The following is a 23,429-nucleotide window of genomic DNA, read 5'->3' as shown; positions in this document are numbered from 1 at the left end:
TGGTGACCTCCAGCCATAAAATGATTTCGTTGCTACTTCCTAACTGTAATTTTGCCACTGTGATGAATCATAGCTAAATACTTTTGGAGATAGAGGTGTGTCAAGGGGTCACGACCCATGGGTTGAGAACCTCTGGTCTAGAGCATGACCCAGAGGAAGTATGCCTACTCAGCGTGTACAAGGCCCTGGGTATTCTACAGGAGAAGGGAACTAAGCCCTTGCCATAAGCAGTAGGAGAAACCCCTAGCCCTTTCCCCGTGAATAGTGGTCCCAAAACAAACAGCATCAGTGCAACTGGGAGCCTTCAGAATCTCAGGACCCACCCCGAACCCAAAGATGTAGATCAGACTCGTAAATCTGAATTTTCACATCTTTATTAGCATATATTAATCACACATAATAATAGTTTTCATTATGACATTGCATGTGTATAACATGTTTTAATCATATTCATGCCCCATTTTCCTCTCTTATCTCCTTACCACTTTCATGGATCACCTTCTTCTTCCTCATCAACTAGTCCCCATTCTAATTTCATGATACTTTTATTGTTTGTTTGTGTGATACAGTGAGTTTCCTTGGAATTACTGACAGGGGCATAGCCCTAACCCTAAACCCTAAACCCCCTAATGAGGGTTGTTGGGTTTTTTTTTTAATACTTTAAATTTTTTATTTATTCATTTTATGTGTATTGGCATTTTGCCTGCCTGTATGTCTATGCACCACACGTGTGAGTTATGGACAGGTGTGAGCCACCACGTGGGTGCTAGGAATCAAACCTGGTTTCTCTGGAAGAGCAGTCAGTGCTCTTAACCACTGAGCCATCTCTCCAGCCCCTAAAGCTGAGGAGTTTGTTTTTGTTTTTGTTTGTTTCGTTTGTTTGTCTGTTTGTTTTTTCAGGAACATGAATACCTTTCCAGTGGCTATACTACTGTAGAAAATGTTTCTCCCTCTCCCAGCAACTTATAGATCACCAGGGAGGGGTGGATCCCCATGACCCCTCCTTACTCATCTAGACAGAATGTTGATGGGTTCAGTCAGTCTTGTGCAGATCTTATACAAGTAATCATAGCTGCTTTGAAGTCAAGAATGCATCGATTATATCCTGTCCAAAAGTCAACCTCCCACACCACTCCCCCGACTTCCTTCAGTTCTTAGGAATTTTCTGCTCTCTCCTTCACAGTTTTCCCTAAGTCTTAGAGAGGGTCAGATTGATGCCCATTTATGACTGAGCCCTCAACAGTCATTTCCTCTCAGCACTTGGGCAGTTATATCTCTGCAGTTACCACTGGCCCCTACAAAAAGAAGTTTCTCTGACTAGCTAACAGCTGCACTAAGCTAAGCTATAAGCATAGTTATCTAGAAGTCACTTTAATGGGAACATCATGTCCACTTTAAAAAAAAAAAGTAGCAGGTTTCCCCCATGACCTCTTCTGACACAGGATTTTGGCCAGGTAGTACCAGACTTGAATTCCAATGTGGACCAATCCTCAGTTCTAAGTAGAAAGTGGTCAGTTACCTGCTTTCCCCTGCCCAGAACTGACTTACTATTTCAACAGTGGGCACATGTGGCCTGGCCAGTCAGTCCTATAGAACACAAGGTCGCAATCATCTCCCAGCAGCCTGCATGGCACCACCGCCTGGCTCTGTGACAGAGTCACTGGGGAGGAAGCCCCCAGCTCAGTTCCAACGTTTCTCTATGCCCTGAGACCAGAGCTTGTGGTATCTTCAGCAATAAGGTCTTCTCCCTAATTCTGATGGGCAACGAGCCACACTTGCAGATACCTGTATTATTTTAGGGTCCTTAGGGGAGGCAGTAGCCCATCATAGCACTGGGAGTGGGACTTACCAGTCAGTGGCATCTGGGAGCAGCATTAGCCACCCACACAGGGTACCTCCATTCTAATTCCTGTTTTTTAAGTAAGTAAATATGAGGTTTCCTTATGACTTTTTCATACATTTTCGGTTTTAGTTTAACTTCCCACCATCTTCTCTCTCCCATATCTTTGTTCCCATTGTCCCTGTCAATCACCAGTCAGCACTTAGAAAATGCTAGATTCTTTCTGCATAGTCTAACATATGCACCAGAGCCACACAGGACAATCTGACTGTGGCCATTCTCATTTGACATTTAGAAACGGAGGCTCGAGAGAGAGTAAGCCATTTTGCCCAAGGCCCTACAGCTGGCCAGTGGCAGAGAGACACTCTGAAAGCAAGCAACCTGGCTCCAGAATAGATGGCATTAGCCACAGTGTATCAGACATGAAACCTCCTCTCTGAAACTCTAATGGTTCCATTAGGTAGATGTGGCCTTCTCGGCTTCAGGTGTAAAAACTGAGACCAGAAAAGTACTTTATCCCACCCGTGTTCTACCACCAAAAGGAGCTGGTTTCTGATTCTCACCCAAGTTCATAGAGTTGGAAAGTACATCCTCTTCCTCCCCAAGCTCTCAGCCCCTCCACCCCTGTGGCTGCTGTAGACAGCAATGGCCATGGCCCCCGCAATGGCTGTGGCACCTAATATCACTAGCTGTGGGGCTCTGGGAACCACAGAAGCGTGGCTGGGCTGGGTGAGTGTGTCGGGCTCAATGGGGTCACTTACTAACCTGTGCCTTCTGCCTCAGAACCCTCCACGGCAATGACATTTCCAGTGTTCCTGAAGGCTCCTTCAATGATCTGACTTCCCTTTCCCACCTGTAAGTAGCCTCTTTCTCAATGTGCGTTGACTAAAAGCAGAAAATGGTGCCGGTGACAGCCACAGTGTCATCACTTTGTATTCTTTCCTTGTGTTAGGCAGATGTCCCTCCATATGCACAGGGGACTGGCTCCAGGAGCCCCGAGAACCCGCAGATGCTCAAGTCACTTGTGTACAATGAAGTAGCATATGCAGAGCATGCCACACATCCTCCTGTGTACTTGAAATAGTCTCTGGACCATTTAAGATGCCTACTACAATGTAAACACTTTGTAAATAATGGTAATACTATATTGGTTATGGGATAAGGACCCAACTGAAGTCCAGGTTTATATGTGTTTGTTATAGATGGAACTTTTAAAAATTATTTTGGACCCATCGTTGATTGGACCTGCAAATAGGAAACCTGACATTCAGAAGGCCATCAGGAGCTTGTTTTTGAGCTACTGTATTCCACCTGTATACAATGTCTTGTTTCAGAAGCCTTCAAAGGCATCATCAATCCTGTCAAACGATGTGAAAGTTTGAACCCTTCCCATACCCTAAACACATTCAGTGAATTATCCCCTGTATTTCTTATAGCATAAGATAAGAAATCTTATCTTAAGATAAGGGCACCTTATTCCCTTCTATGTGAGGACATTGAGACTTAGGGAAGTTAAAGAATTCGTCCTGAGGCTGCACAGCCAGCCAGTAGCAGAACGGCAGTCCAGCTCCGCGTCTGCCTTGACTCCAGCAGGCACGTGCTCAGCCATTCTGTAGTCCATCCTTACTCTGCTCAAGGAAACTGAGACCATCAATAATAGGTGAGGACCTGAAAGTCACCCATGAAGCCAGTGAGACTCCAGAGTAGAACTCAGTTTCCCTGACTCCCGGGCCAGGCCTCTCTTCCCTAGCTGGTGCTCTCAGGGAGCATTACCTTCTGGGTACCTATCTCTGCTGGTAAGTTTACAAGATTGAATTCCTCCTCTGTATGTATTTTAATTATTTTCATGTTGTGTGCATAGGCTACAACAGTGACATGTATGTATTCTATAAATCAAAAATAGAAATGCTAAAGAATAGGCTTTTGTGTGTGTGTGTGTGTGTGTGTGTGTGTGTGTGTGTGTGTGTGTGTGTATGAGAGAGTCATGATGTTTTCTTCCCAATCACTTTGGAGAAGTTTGCATTCAACTCTGGCCCCGTATCTTCAGTCTCACCTGCTTGAAGCTGCTTCCTAAACCTGGGTCTCAGAACCTTCTTTGAAGGGCATGTCTTCTAACAGACCCTGTGCCTGAGAGCCACATGAGAAGGGGGTCAGAGGTCCAGAATGCTTCCCCGGAGAGCCAGGATTAGAGTAGAGTGAAGGACAGAATTTTCCAGAGCAGTGAGAACAGAGCCTCAGAAGAGGGGTGTCGATTAGGTGGGAACGGAACATCTACTGAACTGGAAATGAACCCTGGAAGCTTTGATTGTGCCTGTGGATGAGTGTTCTAGTCTGCACACCAGACTCCTCTAATTTAGTTTCAAAACCTTGAGTCTTCAGGGAGCCACAGATGGGGAGCCTGTGGGCCAGGCCAGGCAGGGCCTAACTTCTTCTTCTGCTTTTTAGGGCCCTGGGAACCAACCCTCTCCACTGCGACTGCAGTCTGCGTTGGTTATCAGAGTGGGTAAAGGCTGGCTATAAGGAGCCTGGCATTGCCAGATGCAGTAGCCCAGAGTCCATGGCGGACAGGCTCCTGCTTACCACTCCTACCCACCGGTTCCAGTGCAAAGGTAGGTGCTGCCTGCCCACCACATCTCTCCCTCACAGGGTCCATCCGATGTGTTTCCAACATCTAAGCACATGTGACTTGTAAAACCGCAGCCTATCCCATGCATATAACCTAGGTAGCATAGGCATACTGTATACTTTATCTCCACTTACAACACATTGTAAATGCTGTATACAAAGTTGTTATACTGTATTGTTTAGGAACTTTATGACCGGTACGTGATTAGTATGGACACAGTTTTGTTCCAGATGTTTATGATCTGTAGTTGGTTGAATCTTCGGATGTGGAATCTGCCTGTGACAGATCCATGAATACAGAGGGCTGACTTTACTCACTGGCTCCTTCTTTGTATATTTTCCATGGCTGAGAACATCTCTAACTTGCATTCCTCAGCCAGTAATATTAGCATCGTCACTATACTATTCACTCTCTGTGTCTCTCTCTGTGTCTTTCTCTATATGTCTCTGTCCCAGTCTCAGTCTCAATCAGTCAGTCTCTCTCTCTCTCTCTCTCTCTCTCTCTCTCTCTCTCTCTCTCTCTCTCTCTCTCTCTCTCTCTCTCTCTCCTGTGTGTGTGTGTGTGTGTGTGTGTAGGTCACTACTTGTGGGAATTGGTTATGTCCTTCCATCATGTGGACCCCAAGGACTGAACTTGGGTCCACAATGCCAAGCACCTTTACCCTACTGAGCCATCTGGTTGTCCTTGTACATGTGATTTTTATTGACTCGTTATAACAAACCACTCCCGAATTTTTTTTTTGGCGGCGGGGGGGGGGGGGGGGGGGGGAGTTTCAAGACAGGGGTCCTCTGTGTAGTTTTGGTGCCTGTCCTGGATCTCGCTCTGTAGACCAGGCTGGCCTCGAACTCACAGAGATCTGGCTGGCTCTGCCTCCCGAGTGCTGGGATTAAAGGTGTACGCCACCACCGCCTGGCTCACTCCTGAATTCTTACATGGCAGAGTCTAAGTTAAACATGTTTTTATGTATTATTTTATTTAACTCTTACTTATTAAGTGTCAGCTTAATTAATTCCCCAACATTTCTATGGGTAGATATTTATAGTACTCTCATGTTAAATATTTGTAACAACTAAGCCTTAAAGAGGTTGGATAAGTCTTCCCCACTTGGCGGTGTTGAGGGTCAAACCCAGAGCCTTGCTCATCTTGACAAACATCGTCTACTGAGCCACATCTGTATCCAAATTAATTCACAAGAGCACACTATGAGGCCCCCAGGTTTCTCTAACTTCTGACCACCACAGGGCTGTTGTCTTCTACTACAACCTACTCAACTGTTTCTTGGTTTAAAGTCCTCAGTGTTTGATTTCTCTCTTATGGTGATTGCGTGAAGTATTTCTCTGTTTGATAGTATATCCTAAGATAAGATTCAGAGACTCAAAATGACTGACTTAAAATATGTGATCCTTGCCGGGCGGTGGTGGCGCACGCCTTTAATCCCAGCACTCGGGAGGCAGAGACAGGCGGATCTCTGTGAGTTCGAGGCCAGCCTGGGCTATCAAGTGAGTCCCAGGAAAGGCGCAAAGCTACACAGAGAAACCCTGTCTCGAAAAACCAAAAAAAAAAAAAAAAAAAAAAAAAAAAAAATGTGATCCTCGAATGATTTGCAGAGTTAATTTCCCAAAAAGGTAGTAATCAACTTGGGCTCTCATTAGCAGCCTCCAAGTGTCTTTTTCTTAGAGAATTGGTTGTTTTGTCTTACTTTATAGTCAGGGCATCTCCTTTATTCTATCCACCTTTAAATTTGAAGCATCCTGAATTCAATTTCAGAATTTATTTCCCATTTGCATTGAACATTTGTCTGTTGGTGCCCTCTGCTCACCTCCTAGCATCTCAATGTTCAGTTTTTTATTTTCCCTTTAAAACGTTGCTGTGTCCCATGTGGCTGCTGAAAACAGAAAAACATTCCATTGATTTAAAGGTGATTTTAACTTTCTGCTTCCTGTTTCTGAGACATTTGATCTGATGCTAGAGGGACTCAAATAGCCCTGGAACAGTGGCACTCAATCTGGACGGGAGTTACCTGAGGAGCTTTGAAAACCAAGGGCAGGGTTGTCTATGGGTTACACTGCCTAGCATGTGTAAGGTCGGGTTGGAGCCCCACTGCGTGCCAAATAACATTCTGGGTTCCACAGTCGTGGTATTCATTAAACAGGTGTGAGTTATAGCCTAGGCATGGGATGTAGGCTGGTTCTGTTCTTGTCTTGTATGTCAAGAGAAATCTCTGTGCCCTGGGGACCCCCTCAGTCAGAGGCAAGCATGGTCAGATGGTTCCTCTCATTCTCATGTAAGCCCAAGTTGGACCTACAGGTCCTGGAGCTCCCTGGAACCCTTCTGTTCATCTCCCCACCACTGGTCACCCACCAGAATGAATCTCAGCCCGTCTCCAGGTTGAGAACTGTTTGCTCCAGGTCAGTTAAAATTCTGACATTAAATAGGACCTCTACATCATGGCTCATGCTCAAAGCTGTTTGCAGCAATAGTCATAGCCCCTTTTGCATGTGGGGAACATGACCTCCTTTCAGTCCTTACCAAAAAACAAAAACAAACAAACGGACAAAACAAAACAAAACAAAAAACCACAGGAGATGTTTGAAACTTCCATGGGTGAAAAAGACAAAGCGTTCCTGTAAGCATCTTTCTGTGTGGCATCATTACCACTAAGGTCTTGCGGGAAGGACTCTGTGTGTGCCTTTGGCCTTGGCATCCCTCCTTGGCTATTCTATTGGAAAGGGCTTGGCAGGGGCAAAAAAAAGAAGGAGAAGGTCAAAACAGAGCCTGTGCCCAGAACTTCCTGGAATAGAAGACACGCAGGAGGGTTCTAATTATGGTGCACTGTTTGCAGATTAGCACCCAAATCGGATCAGGCTAATTACAGTAATTGATTTGACTGCAGAAGTGCTTCTGTGTGATGTCCCATTGTGATTCGTACTCACTGGACAGTGGTTGAATTAATGGGACTCTTGCCAGATTGGATGTACAGCCTCAAGAGAGCCAGCTGCCCTCTGGGTCTAGAGATGGGAGGGGCCAGAGCAGAGGGGAAGGGAGGTGAGTTAGCCTACTCAGAGTGCTGCCATCCACACTCTGGTTTTGCTACCCAGGGCCAGTGGACATTAACATCGTGGCCAAGTGCAACGCCTGCCTCTCTAGTCCGTGCAAGAACAATGGCACATGCAGCCAGGATCCTGTGGAGCAATACCGCTGCACCTGCCCCTACAGCTACAAGGTAAGGCAGGAGGCTCTGCCCACCACTCATGCCCAGGCTCTTCCTTTGTCCTGGCTTCAGAGAGAGACTCCAGGCAGCTGATGTGACCCAGAGTAGCCTGGATAAGTCTACAACACATGTGACACACACCATAAGTGGCATTAGCCAACAGTATCACTATTCTGCACAATGGCTAAGGCTAAGGTCCATCAGAGAGGACCCATGGAATCTTGACAAGGATGTTTTGAGATGAGAAAGAAATACTGCCTCTGCATTTTCTGTGTGAGTCACAGGGAGACTGCAACCCAGGGAGGTAAAGGGTCCTTTAGTAAAGGCATCCCTTGAACCCAGTATCCTGGCTGCCATTCCAGGGACTAAGGGGATGCAAGACTTGAGGACTCAATAGTCTGGGTCTTCCAAGCCTGCCTTCATAGTTGACAAGCCCACCAAAAGGATTGAGGCTTCCTGTTCTCCCATCCATCCTACCAGAAATCCAGGCTACTTCCAAGACAGTCTTTCCCCCTATTCTTCTTACCCAGCACAATCCAGAACAAGTTACACTGTCTCTATACTAATATGTATGGAGTATGTGCCATGCTTTCTGCTTGGCATTTGACTCACCCCTTCTCCCAGCAAACCTACAAAGAAAGCCTATTATACAAATACAAAAACCAGGCTTCGGTAGGCTTAGGATTAAAACTTAAGGCTATATGGCCCCAAAGACAAAGTCCTTTCACCTGAAGAGGTTACTGAATAGCCAAGCCCTTTTCAGTGCCTCTCTGGGATCAGCAAAGCTGTGGCTCAATGTCCCATGGGACATTCAAGATCCCAGCTTTCCAGGTACCATCTGAATATACTGGACAAGCCAAGAGCCCAGGGCAGCCCGCAGCCCATCTTGTGCACTCTCTGCACAGGCTGAGTGATGGGAACACAGTGCCTGCATCCTCGAAGAACTGTACATGTACAGTAACAGGCTTGAAAGGCAGTTTCTGGGGAACTACCTGGTGGCTTTCTCGTGGACACCCTGGCTGCTAGCAAACGGTGTCAGAGTGCCACCTATGGGCCTGGAACAAGAAAGCCCAAGGATTGCTTTTAAAGCTGTCTGTCCCTGAAGCCTTAAATGTAGCAGAGTCCCAGGACAGAGATTGAGAATGACGTAACTCAGGGCACAGATCCACTGAGACCTCTGTGTATGTGTTCAGTGTAGGGAAAAGGCATCTCAGGCTCTGGAATGACATGGAAGCATGTGTGAATTGTTGCTTTGCCATGTGCCAGCTGTATATCGATGACCAATAACTTCACCTCAGCCTTCTCTGGACACTGGGACGCATCATCCCACAGACTGTGAGAAATAGACATGCAGTCATGGGTACAGTACATCTAGAAAAGGACCTGGCATACGGGAACTGCTTGATAAGCTAGCACGTTGCCACCTTTTGCCTTCTGTCTTGCCGGCCAGCCGGCCACTCACATACTGTAGTGTGAGACTGGCCGTCAGTAGCCTGGGGCACCCTGCTGCTTTCATTTGGGTTTCATACATGCTGTAATATTGCCTTGGGAAAACAGAGTTTCCTAAGGATGCATAGCCATTGCTCTTGGTCTTCTGTAAGGCCAGGCCTTAAGGAAGCAGTTGGGGTGCATTAGCTCACACAGCACGTTTAATCATCCAGAGATAGCAGCTCTTAGCCTCATTTGAGAGATGAGCTAAGATTTGCAAATACAAAGTGCTCACCCATGCTCCACTGCCGACAAAACACAGATGCCGAAACCAGCCTAGTCTTCCCTAGGAACTGGCTCTCCGTTTACCTTGCCCTCCCACCTGAGAGAGGGAACCATCATGCTCTCCAGCAGAGTTGTAACAAGGTTAAAAACACATCACATGTGTGCTTTGCCTACCTACATTCCATATGACCTAACAATCTTACCACTATTCCAGGATTCGGGGAAATCAAATACATCTGATTATTTTTCCACCACTTCATGCCATATGTTCGGTGGCTCAGAGCAGTACTTCCCAAGCCTTCGGGTGCCCAAGAAGCTTATTAAAATCTAGGTTCTGATTCATGAGAGCTTGGGTCAGACCTGATATGGTATATATTTAACAAGCTCTCGAGAGCTGCCCAGGCTACCAGTCCAAGGACCACACTTTGAATAGCAAGGTGTCTTAGCAGTTCCCCAGCCCCCTCTGACACATAGATTCCGACAAGGGAACTGCTCCTAGGCTCTTAGAGAAAGCCAGTAGCCTAGATCCTGTCAGAGAGGGGAGATGAGGTAGCCTGGAGGACAGAAGGAAGAAAGTCGAGGAGCATCCCAAGTCCCATAGATTTGAGTAAAATACAGTGAGAGAGAATTGAATTGGGCTAATTAGGCAGACATTGGAAATGGTGATTATTTTTCAAGGACATGTAAGTGACAGAAACCTCCATCTCCAGCCCCAATTACTGTGTTTTCAAGCACCAGGACATGCCTCTTAGATTTCTGTGCTCTGCCTAGAAGTCTAAAAGAGATCCCGCACACCACACCACCTTTTGGAGTCGGGGAGGATTCTGCCTGGACCAAATGGTACTTGCTCACCTCACCACCCTTCAGGCCAGGTGGTACTTGCAAGATCACCAGAGTAGACGGGCCAGATTACAGACAGGGTTGGGATTGGGGGGTCCCCACTAGATCATTTTTGAGGTTCCCTTATCCTGCCCTTCATACTTACCTCTTTAGTACCACTATCACCCATGCATGTATCCCTGAACTTTTGAGCATACTCAGCCCTGTCCCAGCCCCTAGTCATGGTCATCACTGCTGTTATTTACAGGGCTGCGACATCTATGAGGTACCTTGCAGGTAATGTGATCCTGTAATGGCAGTGCAGGTAGAAATTGAGCATCCCTTAAATCAGTGGTTCTCAGCCTTCCTAATGCTGGGACCCAACCATAAGATTATTTTTCATTGTTACATCATAACTATAATGTTGCTACTGTTAGGAATCTTAATGTAAATATCTGGTATTTCCAATGGTCTTAAGTGACCCCTGTGAAACCTACAGGTTGAGAGCCACTGCCCTCTCTGAAATGCCTGAGACCAGAAGCATCTCAGATTTCAGGTGTTTCCGGATTTTAAAATACTTGCATATGCACACCAAGATATCTTGGCACTGGGGACCTGAGTCTGTGTCCCAGAACCCATGTAAAAAGCTAGACATTATGATGCCTATGTGTCACCTCAGAACTGGGAGTTGGAGACAGGCATAGTCATGGAGCTCGATGACCAGCCAGCCTAGACAGGTCATCAAGACTCGGGTCTCAGTAAGAGATAGGCCACTGCATTAGCTCAGCGGATAAGGGCACTCACCACACAAGCCTAGTGCCATGAGTTGGATATCCAGATAAAGTGCATACATGGGTATCCATGTAAAATGGAAGGAAAGAACCAGCTACCAACTCCACAAATGATCCACTGACCTCACATGCACTGTGGTACACACCATGTGCATATGTGCGTGCACGTGCATACATACACACACACACACACACACACACACACACACACACACACACACATACTAAGGTATCTGGAAGATAGACTCCAACGCTAATAATGAAATTTGCCTGTTTCGTATATACACATAGCCTGTAATTGTAGGCACTTTTATTATACCTGCATTTTGACCAGGATGCATCTCCTGGGGTCAAAGGTAGAATTTTCCACTTCTTATGACCTGTCAGCACTCAAATGTTTGATGGTTTGGTATACTTTGAATTTCTAGATTAGGCATACATACTCTACCTCACTCCCATTTCATGGAACATAAAAACAAGATCCAAAAGAACTAATCATTTCCTTCAGGCATCTAGCAGCCAGCCTAGACTTGGCTCCGATACACAGCACTCCAGAGCCCAGGTTTTTAGAGGGACGGAATAAATGGCCCAGCATAGAGGTGCCTGGTGCCGAATTCGGACTCAGCTGTCTGGGTTCATCTGTTGGCCGCCTCTTTCACTGACTGCTGTGTAGTCTCAGACCTATTACCTTCTTTTCCAAGTCTGCCTTCCCTCTCTGTAAAAAGGAGTGTAATGACAATTGTACCAATCTCATAGGGTTCTTGGGAACATTATATGTTAACGTGAATATAAAACACTTAGCATGAGACCTGGAATGGAAAACGTGCTCAATAACGTGAGTGAGAATTCATATTACACTTTCCATTCCAGACATTGACTTTCAGATGGGGGGCCCTGAGTCACTGTGGCTTCAGGGTACAGCCAGATAACTCCTTAAAGCACACTTTCCCTCTCACTCTCCCCTCTGAGAAACCTCTGTGTGGGGCACGGATTCACTTAAAGAGCCAGACAGACAGGGACAATGCCTTCCAGCTACTGGAGAGGGGCCTGGGGCTCTAGTGTGCAAGTAGGAGGATACATCTGGGCCCACGGTGGAGGCTAGCCTGGCCCAATGCCTCACGCTCAGTTGGCAGTAACCACACAGCCAGGAAGCCCCAGTCCCATGCCATCACAGGCACTGGCAGCCACAGAAGACGGGACGGACTCATCTCAGGCAGATGGTGAGCAGGTGGTGGTGGCGGTGGGAAGGCTCCCATGATCACCCTGGCCTGGCAAGCACCCAAGTCACTGAACCCATGGCTCAAAAAATATGTGCAGCAGACACCTCCCCAGGCCTGGAGCTACTAGGTACTGCCACATGCAGCTTGTGTGTCCCAAGAAAGTACAGGATCCATGTCCCAAGTTTAGGATCCTAGTCCCAAGAGAGAAGCAGGAGCCATGGGCCAAGAGGATCCCTGGGATGTTAGGTCTGTGCCTACAGTCTGTACCTTGGGGTCACCTACTCAGAGCCTTTGTCCTCATTTTTCCTTCTACCTGGCATGATCATCCCCACCTGCCATACACTGGCACCTTCTCAAGTCATACCTACCCTGGAGAGGAACCTGGTCCAAAGGAACTCTGCCTCACTCCAAACCATTGCAGTTCTCAGCCTGGCCTGGCCTTGGACTGGAGAGCAAATGCAGATTACTTGTAATAGGAATAGAAGTAACAGGAATAGAAGAAGAATGCCAGCTCAAAGGCCCAGAAAATATTTTCAACAAAAATCATAAAAGACAATTTCCCTATCCTAAAGAAGGACATGCCTATAAAAGAACAAGAACACCAAAGAGATTGGACCAGAAAAGAAAGACCCCCTTGCCACATAATAATCAAAACACTAAACATACAGAACAGAGAAAGAATATTAACAGTTGAAAGGAAAAAAGGACAAGTAACATATAAAGGCAGACCTATTAGAATTACACCCAGCTTCTCAATGGAGACTCTAAAAGCCAGAATGGCCTGGACAGATACCCTGCAGGCTCTAAGGGACTCCACTGAAGACCAACCAATCAAGGAGGAACTGGGGTGGGATGCCACTTTACACACCCCAAGTCTACAGGTTATACCTTAGTTCCCTCTGCTCACGTTGTGGGTTATATTTAAAGCTCAGTGAAACAAATAGCAATACCATCTGCTAGCTTTTCCAGAATGCCTACTGTGTGCCAAGGATGTTACATAATGTACCATGCTTCCTTCTGTGAAAACTCCCATGTGGTTCTCCTAACAACCCTGTTAAAGGGCTTGTGCCCGCCATCAGCCAGGAAGAGGTAGAGCTGGAAACCAAACTCCCCAGGACCCCCGACCCGTACTCATGCCCCACAGTTGAGGACAGCGAAGCCTGTGACCTCCGGAAATCAGTCATGCTGGAGCCTGAACTCTGCACTCTCGACATTCCTGCCCCTTCTCCTCAGCAGTGACCAGAGGCGATGACTCCCTTTGTCTTGTGCCAACCTCCTCACTTCCACCTCAGCTTCATCCCAGGGGCCGCTGGGAAGTCTCTGGGGTCTCCCGGGTCATAGCAGTCATCAAAGGCCTCACTCACCAGATGCTTTTCCCCTATCTGTTCCTCAGGGCAAGGACTGCACCGTGCCCATCAACACCTGTGTCCAGAACCCCTGTCAGCACGGAGGTACCTGCCACCTGAGTGAGAGCCACAAAGATGGGTTCAGGTAATAGCTCAGCTCTGACCTTCCCTCTTCTCAGAGAGCTTCTGGGTCAGATTCCTGTATAGGGATGATGTCAGTGGGGGAGGCATTTATCCCTGCTCTATACAGGAGGAAACTGAGGCATCAAAGGATGAACCTTCTCCTCAGAGATACAAAATAGTATCAAATATTATGTACACAAATACAGGGATTTGAATCTAAGTTCTACTTTGTGAGCCTGGAGGTCTCCAAGGGAGGCTGTGGATGCTGCTCAAGTCAGAGGAAGGGACACTGGCCAAGAACCCCACCCACCTGGTGGTCCCACCACCCCATTTCTGTGTCACAAATAGCAGGGGCTACTGCTGCCACATTCTGTGGCATCTACTCTTACGTTATCTCTCCTAAACCTTCTCACACCTCTGTTGGGGCATGGGGGAGTTCGATCTCCATTGAGCAGAGAGGAAGCTGAGAGCAAGTAATGGTCACATGTCCTGACTCTGGTTCCTGGCTCTTCTAACCAGGCTTCTAGTCCTTTCTTACTAGGCAGAAACTCCTAGGAGTGGGAAGGTGCCACTGGCCCATCTGTCTCCCACCAGCTTCCAGGTGTGCAGTTTCCCCAGCAGAAGCAGATCCCTGGGAAGGGGCTCCCACAGCACAGCAGCTTGGGCAACAGCTCCTTCACCATAAAGATGAGACCCTGGTGCCAGGCAGACTCTGGGCAATGTCAGAGCTCAGATTGCACGTAATTGACTATCAAAAGCCCTCCAGCCGAGGCTGCCGTGTGGTCTGGGGAAGAAATCTCCAGAGAGCCCAGCTGGCCCATGCATCCTTCTGCCAGGCCAGCCCCACCCAACCATGAGTCCTGAAAAATGGAACTCGGGCACTGTTCCTGCTCCTGCCTGGAGTCAGCCAAGCCACCCACTCCCTGTTCACCAAGAAAAGAAGAGGAGGTGACCATGGTGGCCCCAGCCAGGAAGTGTACTTCTAGGGCTGAAAGTGGGTGCTGCCCTACTCAGGCCCGAGACAGGGTCCAAGTGGGGGCAGGGATTCCCTGAGAGTGATTGTTCATCAAGGTTCCACTTCACCCTCGGTCCCGGACGATTTTCATGGGAACTGGAAAGTTAGCTGTGAAAGACATAATGCCCACGTCTACAGGACTAGGGAAATGGGGCAGAAGGTTTCGGCAGAGGCAGATGTAGGGATGACCTGTCCGTGTGTGCTCCTGGGAGGAGCTACCTTCTGCTGCAGTATTGCGCTGAGCAAGGCAGACAGGCAGAGACACCGTAGCGGGGTTATGAAGAATAGCTCCACAGCCCTCTTCAATCCTGGAGTCAGTTCCTAGGATTTCCCAGCCGCCCAGGCTTAAAACAATGGAAACATTTTCTACGGTTCTGGAGGACTGACACCCAACACCTACGTGTGTGCAGGATGCAGCTCTTCCTAAAACCAGTGGGAGGGGACATCACCCATCCAGTCCTGGATTCTGCTTTACTGGAAATCGTGGGCATTCCTTGGCTTATAGCTGCATCATTCTCTCTTCAGTATGTATCATCACAGAGCACCAGGGCTATGCTTGTCTCCCCATAGCTGTCCTCTTACAAGGATGCCATATTGGATTAGGGATCTGCCCTCCTATACTTCAACTCACCATCATAGCTGCATCAGCACCATTTCCAAATAAGGTCACATCCAAGGTCCAGGGGGTTGCTGCTTCATCTTACCATTTTTAGAGGACCATAGTTCAACGTCCAACACCTCTAAAGTGGCAGAATCCCAGAATCATCACCTGCCCTCCCCACTCAGGTGCCTTGTGCATTGCCTGCTCACCAAAGGAGCAAAAGCCGGGCCTGAAGGTGTAGCTCAGCTGCAGAGCAGTTCTGCAAAAAATTATAAAACAAGCCAGTAAATAAATTAGACAGACAGACAGACAGAAAGGGCCACAGGGCTAACCATACAGGAGGACCAAAAGGAAGATGAGACCTCAAAATCTGAACTAAGTCCTCACTGCTAGCCAACAGTCCTGGAGTTGCCCTGGCCAGGGCTTCTCAAATTATTCCACTCATGACCCCTTTTTGCCCTGAATATTTTTATTTGACCCTTGCTATAAAAGTATGTGAGCAGCCAGGCGGTGGTGGCGCATGCCTTTAATCCCAGCACTCGGGAGGCAGAGCCAGGCGGATCTCTGTGAGTTCAAGGCCAGCCTGGACCACCAAGTGAGTCCCAGGAAAGGCGCAAAGCTACACAGAGAAACCCTGTCTCGAAAAACCAAAAAAAAAAAAAAAGTATGTGAGCAAGTCAGGACTAGAAAGATGATGACTCAGTGACTTTGCACACTGGCTACTCTTCCAGAGGACCCAAGTTTGATTCCTAACACTCTTATGGTAGTTCACAGCAGTCTGTAACTCCAGTTCCAGTGATCTGATGTCCTCTTCAGGTGTCCGTGGGTACTGCATGCACAGGGTGCACAAACATACATACAGGTAAAATAGCCATACACATAAAATATTTTTTTAATTTAAAATATATGAAAAAAATCATATACTTTTATACCCAGGGTATAAAAAATCATAAATTTATTTTAAACAATTCCTAGGGGTGTGTGTATATGCTGTATATTATTAATAATTGTATTATTAATATTTATTTGCTATTAAAGACAAAGACAAATTGGTATACTAATAAGATTAATTAGATGTTGGCTAAATATTTGATATTGTAGGACAAAGAGCACCTTCAACTTTTTTTAGAATTGATAGAGATTTTTATTTTAAAAGCACCAACTCTTAGAACAGCACTTTGCATAAAGACCTGGTCCAAAATGGCAGAAGTATATTTAGGACTATTTCAGAAATTGTTGGAAATTCCGTACTCAACCCAAGCCAAAATCCATTTAACAACTTTTTATGATACTCATCATCAGCTCCAGTAGCATTTTTAGAGTATTATTTATTCCTTGACAATTTCAAACATGTGTACAGTGTATCTTGATCATATCCAACCCAAATATCCCCCTCCCACTCTGCCCAGATCTCTACTAACACATCTGCCTTCTACCTCCAAGTCCTTTTTTTTTTTAATAACCCACTAGGCCCAGTTAGTACCACCTGCATGTGCATGGGTGATGAACCATCCACCAGAGCATGGGCAGCCTACCAACAGCTATACCACAGAAGAAAATGACCCTACTCCAGCGCCATCAGGTGTCCGTAGCTCCTCAAGTAGGAATGTGTCCCCTCCCACCCGTGCTGGAACGATGGCTGGCCTGATCTTGTGCAGGTCCTGGGTAGGTAGCCACAGCTGCTGGAAGCTCATGAGTGCATCAGTCATGTCATTCCAGCAGGACAGTGTTTCACTGAACCCCTCACCATCCTCCATATCTTACATTCTTTCCACCTCCCTGTAGCTAGAGTTTTTCTCTCCGGGTCCCACCAAGCCCCGGCAGTCCAGTAGCCCACTTATAAAATAAACATACAGACGCGTATATTATTTAAACTGCTTGGCCATTAGCTCAGGCCTACCATTGTCTAGCTCTTACTCTTCTACTCAGCCCATTTCTATTAATCTATACTTTGCCACATGGCTCATGGCTTACCGGCACCTTACATCTTCCTTGTCCTGGCGGCGGCTCGCAGTGTCCCCCCCCCCCCCCTGCCTTCCTGTTCTCTCAGTTCTCCTCTCTGTTAGTCTCGCCTATACTTCCTGTCTGGCTACTGGCCAATCAGTGTTTTATTTATCAATTAATCACCTCCCCTTCCTGGATGTCCCCTGATGAGCCTTAGGGACAGTTGATGCAAATGTCCCATTTGGGGCTGAACACTCAACTCTCACTTACCCTCTGCACTTTGACCACCCACGTTCGATGGTAGCTCTGATCTGTGGGTATACACATAAATATTTAGAGGCATTTGAAAACATGCCCACTGAGGAAAACAACAGCAACAGCTTCCCACCTTGAGCCTGTGACCTTCGGGACCACGGGCTTTGAACCAGTAATAGTGTCAGGCAGGTATCCCTCCCACAGAGAGGCCTCAAATCCAATCAGAGATCGGTTACACCCGTGACAATCATATCACCCGTGCACCCGTGTTACACCTTACCTAGAAGGTCAGATTGTAGCCTCAGGGTCCACCACTGGGTAAAGTAGCCCATGAAGGATGCTTTTCTCCCTCGGCATCCTGAATAGAACTTTCTTGAATTATGAAAACTAGTTAGTAGGAGAAAGCTTCTCAGTCACTTCTAGCCTGATTTCCCTGTGTCCTACAACCAAAGTGTCAAACGGCAATTTTTAAAATGAAACATTCCAATACAGTACGATCCAAAGATATGCCACATTGATGAAGAGCGGTGGTAGGAAAAAAATGGGGGGAAAATCCTTACTATTTTAGTTTTAGAACTTTATTCATGTACATATTTTCTGCGTTCAGACCATTTTGTTTCCATAACAGCAGAAAAGTGCATGTGTACGGTAAAAACACTGCAGTTCGTAGCGTACAAAAGTCTCCGATCTGTGCAGAGGTGTCGATCTGTGCAGAGGTGTTTCGGGCCCCGTGGTGTGACAGCGTGCATGGTGCACAGTGCACATGTGTGTGCTCAGAAGCAAAGCTGCAGAGAAGTCATGTGATGTGGCACCGGCAAGCGCGGCCCAAAACACCTGGGATTCATTATGCATTTGATTTTTAATTAAATTTTGGACCATGTTCGTTCAGAAACCGTTTACTGTTGCCAGAATTTTCACAAGCCCTACATTCAGTTACAGGATCCCATATGGGGGTCACAACCTGCCATTTAAACAGCTTCGTCTTTGAGAACCCCTTCAAGGTGCCTGATAAGGACTTTGACATCCTCTCGCCCTCTCCAGCCATTAGCAACACCTACTCTGTTGACCGGCATCATGTCCGTTGTCCTTGCCAGGCAATCCCCAGACCCCGGGAAAGTCCAAGGAATTGTTTTGGGGGAGGGGGAAATAACAGTTGCCACCCTTGTTTATGATTGCTGAGTACCAGCCCCCATGTGACTGTAAAGAATTGGCCTTTTTCATGATGCCCTGGGTCTGTAACAGAAAGGGAGACTGAGGATCATTTTGCTCTGCTGTTCATGAGCTCAATCCTCAAACATCCCTGGACTTTTGTAGGAAATGTGATATGGTTTTCAGGTTGTAAGGAAATAAGTAAAGTAGGATTCTGGGGCCATGAAGTTTGCTTTCTCTTAGTTTAGTTTACTTTTTAATCTATATTCAAAATCAGAGCAGTCTTGAAGTAGAGGCCTGGACTTCAGGTCTAAAGCTGGAGCCACTTTCATGGATGGCCATAACTCCTTGACCAGAACTCGGGCCCTGAAAGAGGGAACTTCACAGAGTCACTTCATCAGACACTCGCTCCCTCCCACCCCTCAGCACCTCCTCACCCCTGGCTTCTCCACCACTGCCCAGGCTTTATCTGCTGTCCTTTAACCTCGCATGCCCACTCCTGTGAGCAGGGTTTGGCGGGATGGGGTGGGGAAGTCATCTCAAACAGATGTACCACAGCAGAGGCAAATGAAAGAAGTGCACCTGCTGATTGATGTCCTTTGAGATAAGCTCACAGAGGGTCCTCAGTCTTGGCAAGAGAGGAGTCCTCCCACTCTGCCTCCCCAGAGGCTGGGGTGGCGGGACATGCAGAAGTAGCAATCGGGGAGATGGTTACAGTGGTTTCTGTCTAGAACTAAGTGTACTGAGTGATTTCTCCGTTGTTGTGCGGCGCTCCCCTTGTTTGGTTGCATAGATAACATCATTAAATCAGACATCTAGAAAGTGCCAGGCCGGAATGCATTTCCTAGAGACCTAGTCACAGAGCTGTGACCTTGACCAAGATGCCTGATTTACCCCTCAGCATAGAAAGTCTGCCTGAGAATGAAACATTATGGGGAGTGCTTTTCTGCCCCTCTCTGTCTGCTCCACAGAGGAGCCAAAGGAAAGGGGAATTCAAATACAGCTGCAGAGATTTAAGCCGTTTCCAGGAAACCACTTCCTCCAGCTGGGGGGTGGGGTGGGGGTAGAGGCCTTGCTGCTGTAAAGCAAGGTAGGGGGCCAGCACATTGCCTGGAAATGAGTAGCTAGACAAAAAGACCTTGTAGGTTCCTAAGTGTCTTCCTACTCGGGTCCCCAAGACTTCAGTGTCCACTATGCTGTCTTAGACCTCCAGCCCCAAGAGAGACCTGATGATTGTTTTCTGCCCCCTCACCTTCCTGCCTTCCTCTGAAACCTGCCCTGTTCCCTGGCCCTGGAATCCCCTCCTTTCTATACATTCATCCCTAAAGCTGCTCCTGCCCGCTGGGCTTTGAGGGACAACGGTGTGAGATCAACCCCGACGACTGTGAGGACAACGACTGTGAAAACAATGCCACCTGTGTGGATGGGATCAACAACTACGCATGTGTGTGCCCGCCTAACTACACAGGTAAGGCTACAGAGGGACGTGGGATCAACAACTACGCATGCGTGTGCCCGCCTAACTACACGGGTGAGGATAAGAGGGATGCACTCATGCCGGTGGGTTTGTGGGGTGGAGTGGGGTTGAGGATGTCACTAAGAGGGTAGAATTTTCTTAGTGGTAGCCTGGAAGGAGGAGGGACCCCACCTCCTCTCTCTCTGTATTAAGACTGAGACACCAAGACCCAGAGAGCCTTCCCAGGACCCTCTCTTTTATTTTTCCCTCTCTGCCATCTGCACCGTCCCAGGCAAACCGCTAGCTCCTCCCCACTTTGGGACATACTTATGAGGCTCTTGCACCTGCCCTGCAGTGCTTATGGCCACCCCTTCCCTTGGGAACCCCACGTGTTTGAGGCTGGGCAGAGAGGTGCTTTCACCGGTGGGGCTTTGTTTAGTTCTGGAAATCTGTCCTCCATGCACTCTTCTAGGAGCTGGGAATGCAAAACTGAGCAAGACCCCATTCCTTCTCCTAAGAGGCTTAAGGTCGGCCTGAGAAACATGAGCTTCAGTGGGAGGAAAGGTCCAGGGGTGGGGGGATTGTGAGACCACAGTGGAGAACTTCCCCGGCTGGCGGATATAAAGAAGGCTCCCATGGGAAGAATTCCCCAGGAATGTCTTCCCACCCACCCACCACCAAAGCCCAACACCTCTGTTTCCTACATCCGCAAATCCTCATGAGTACATTTAAATATTCCTTTTGCTTGGGAAGCAAAATGTCACCAACTGAGGCAAGCAGCCTGCTGTGTGGTGACATCAACCTGAAGTGGTGTATCCCAGACTGCACTTCCGTGAATCCTTTGAAAAATGGACCCATAGAATTTAACTCCATGGTTTTAGAAAGCAGTAATAATTATAAAAACCTGGAAGACACTGCATATAATAGCCATCTTCTTGGAGCTGTGACTCAAACTAACATGGTGGAATTGTGAACATTCCTGCGTTAAGGGATGCTATTTGTGTCCCTCCCTGGTGTATTTGATCTCCAAGATGTCTTCTTGCCCCATTGTGACCCACGAAACACCATTACAGACCTAGACATACTGTGTTAGAAGTAATGTCATTTGGAAATCCAAACCTAAGACAAGGAGAAAATGGTGCTATCGGGGGCTCCCGGGCCCTAGTCCATGGAGCCCGGCTCTTCTGTGAAGTGGGGCAGGAGGAGGCAAGTACAAGTGGAGGCATGCCCGCAGAGGTAGAAATGCAGAAACTCTCTTTGCCCCTCAGAGATTTTACGGTCAGCTCAAGATTCCCAAGAACAACTTTGGGACTTCTGACCTGTGCCAAGGCCAATGGGAAAGGCCATCTACTCTATTAGCCCAAGCTTCCTGGACACAGACAAGCCCATCTGCAGGGGAACCTCCCTACACCCTGCCTCTCATTCTGAGAGCATGGGGATAAGCAAGAATTGCCATTGGCAACAGGCAGCCGTTGTTGGGCACTTAACTATATGCACAACACTGACATTAGGTCCATGGTACGGCTCAGGGCTTCTGCCTACCTAAGACAAGAGGAAGCCCACTGCAGCATTAAATCTTTGTTCCAAAAGACAGTGCTTGGTACCAAAACAGAATCACAATGCCAGCAGCTAAGGAGAGGGTAGAGAGGCTCAAATTGGCAGAGACGGACTTTTAAAAAAACTCCAGCATGCAGATGGGCATGGAGGCAGGGAGCTGAGGTGTGCCCTCTGCCCCATGCAGCCCTCCTGGTGTCGGTGGGTGACTAGGCTCCTGCACATACATTGCAGTTTGCACCTGAGAGGGGAGCATTATGGCTTCTCTGTCTCAAAAAAGCATCTGCATCCTACCCACACACTTGTCTATACCCGAGTCTCTGTGGGAGACTAGGAAGAGGAGGAGGCCTCCCAAGAACAGTGTCTCTCCCGGGGCAAATGTAGAGAGGTACAATTGGGGTCGAAATCAGGACAGGGTAGGGGTCAGGCTGTCCCCACCACAGCATAGACTAGTCTCTCAGGCTGTGTCTCATGTAGTCACTGGCCAGCCACCTTCATTCTTCCTGTCCCTCTTAGCCTCCTATTTACTCCTGACTCTAACCCCCTGGCCTTCTGGAACGAGCTTCCAAGGTTAGAAGTTTTCCTCTCTTAGATCACTTTCTACTTGGCTTTTTGAAAATAAAATCCAGGCTCAGCAGTTAAAAGCACTGGCTGCTCTTTCAGAGGACCTGGGTTCAAGTCCCAACACCCACATGGGGGCTCACAGCCATCTCTAATTCCAATTGTGTGGGATCTGATGCCCTCTACTGGTCTCTACAGGTACCAGACATACATGTGGTCACAGACATACATTCAGGCAAAACACCTATACATATAAAAATAAAAAAACAAAAATTTTAATAAAAAATAAAATCTTGACTTTAAACTCATTCGCTGCTCCGTGATACGGTCCGGCCTCCTCACCCTATAACTGCATTCCTAACACACATTTTCAGATGATGCAGGTTTATCGGATCTATCCACGTTCACCATCCCTGGGTACTTATGACACATAAGGCATTTTGCAGGGCTGTGAACTTCAAAGATAGTATATATCCAGAGATCAGAACTGCAAGCGCCTTTATTTCCTTCTCTGAAACATCCAACTGGCTTTCTTGACTGCAGCAGATAGAACATGTCTAGTCCATTTTTCCAGGAAGCTTCTACCTGGCCTCCTGGGCAAGACTGTGGGTCCCCATCTTTGTGTCCACAGGTCACTGTCATGGTGGCATTCACAACTCTGAGTGCCACCTGCCTACCTGTTTGCAGATTCTTTTCGCTAGGCCATGGAAGAGGATACGTTGGAAGGTCACTGTTGTGTTCCCAGCCCCTGGCACAGTGCCTCCCATGTAGAAGATACTCAATAAATAGATGGTGAATAGGGAAAAAATCAGTATGAGTAAGCATAGTCCAAGGTCAGCATCTAGCCTGTGACTTCAGCTGTAACAGTTCCAGAAAGGTCAAAAAAAAATCAGCCAGACAGTGCTGAGTGTCCAGAGACCCCAGGGACCTTCTCACTGTCACTCTAGGGAAACTGAGTCAGGAGTCCGGTAAAAAGGATATACCAAAAGAAGAATGAAAGGATCCTGGTGTCCATGACCTATGACCTAGAGTGGGACAAGTCTGACCTTGTGGCCTTGGTGACCCCCAGTATCCTCCCAGATGCCTAATTTCTCTTCCCCGTGATCTCCAGGGGAGCTGTGCGATGAGGTGATTGACTACTGTGTGCCCGAGATGAACCTCTGTCAACATGAGGCCAAGTGCATCTCCCTGGACAAAGGATTCAG

General features: G+C 47.5%; 1 protein-coding gene across 1 annotated transcript in view; it reads left to right on the top strand.

Annotated features, from left to right (window-relative positions):
• The window catches only part of Slit3 (slit guidance ligand 3), a 595,024-nt gene that overhangs the window by 543,038 nt on the left and 28,557 nt on the right, over positions 1-23,429 (top strand). Inside the window, exons 24-29 of the mRNA XM_052758587.1 lie at positions 2,624-2,695; positions 4,286-4,449; positions 7,565-7,689; positions 13,614-13,711; positions 19,982-20,121; positions 23,336-23,429. Coding sequence (XP_052614547.1) covers positions 2,624-2,695; positions 4,286-4,449; positions 7,565-7,689; positions 13,614-13,711; positions 19,982-20,121; positions 23,336-23,429 — 693 coding nt within the window. The remainder of the gene's footprint in view (positions 1-2,623; positions 2,696-4,285; positions 4,450-7,564; positions 7,690-13,613; positions 13,712-19,981; positions 20,122-23,335) is intronic.

This window comes from Peromyscus californicus, unplaced genomic scaffold, assembly GCF_007827085.1.
Source record: "Peromyscus californicus insignis strain IS unplaced genomic scaffold, ASM782708v3 Scaffold_3__1_contigs__length_106647218, whole genome shotgun sequence".
Classification (NCBI taxonomy): Eukaryota; Metazoa; Chordata; class Mammalia; order Rodentia; family Cricetidae; genus Peromyscus; species Peromyscus californicus.
Note: the sequence above shows the minus strand (reverse complement) of the source record. Positions and strands in the feature narration are given on the sequence as shown.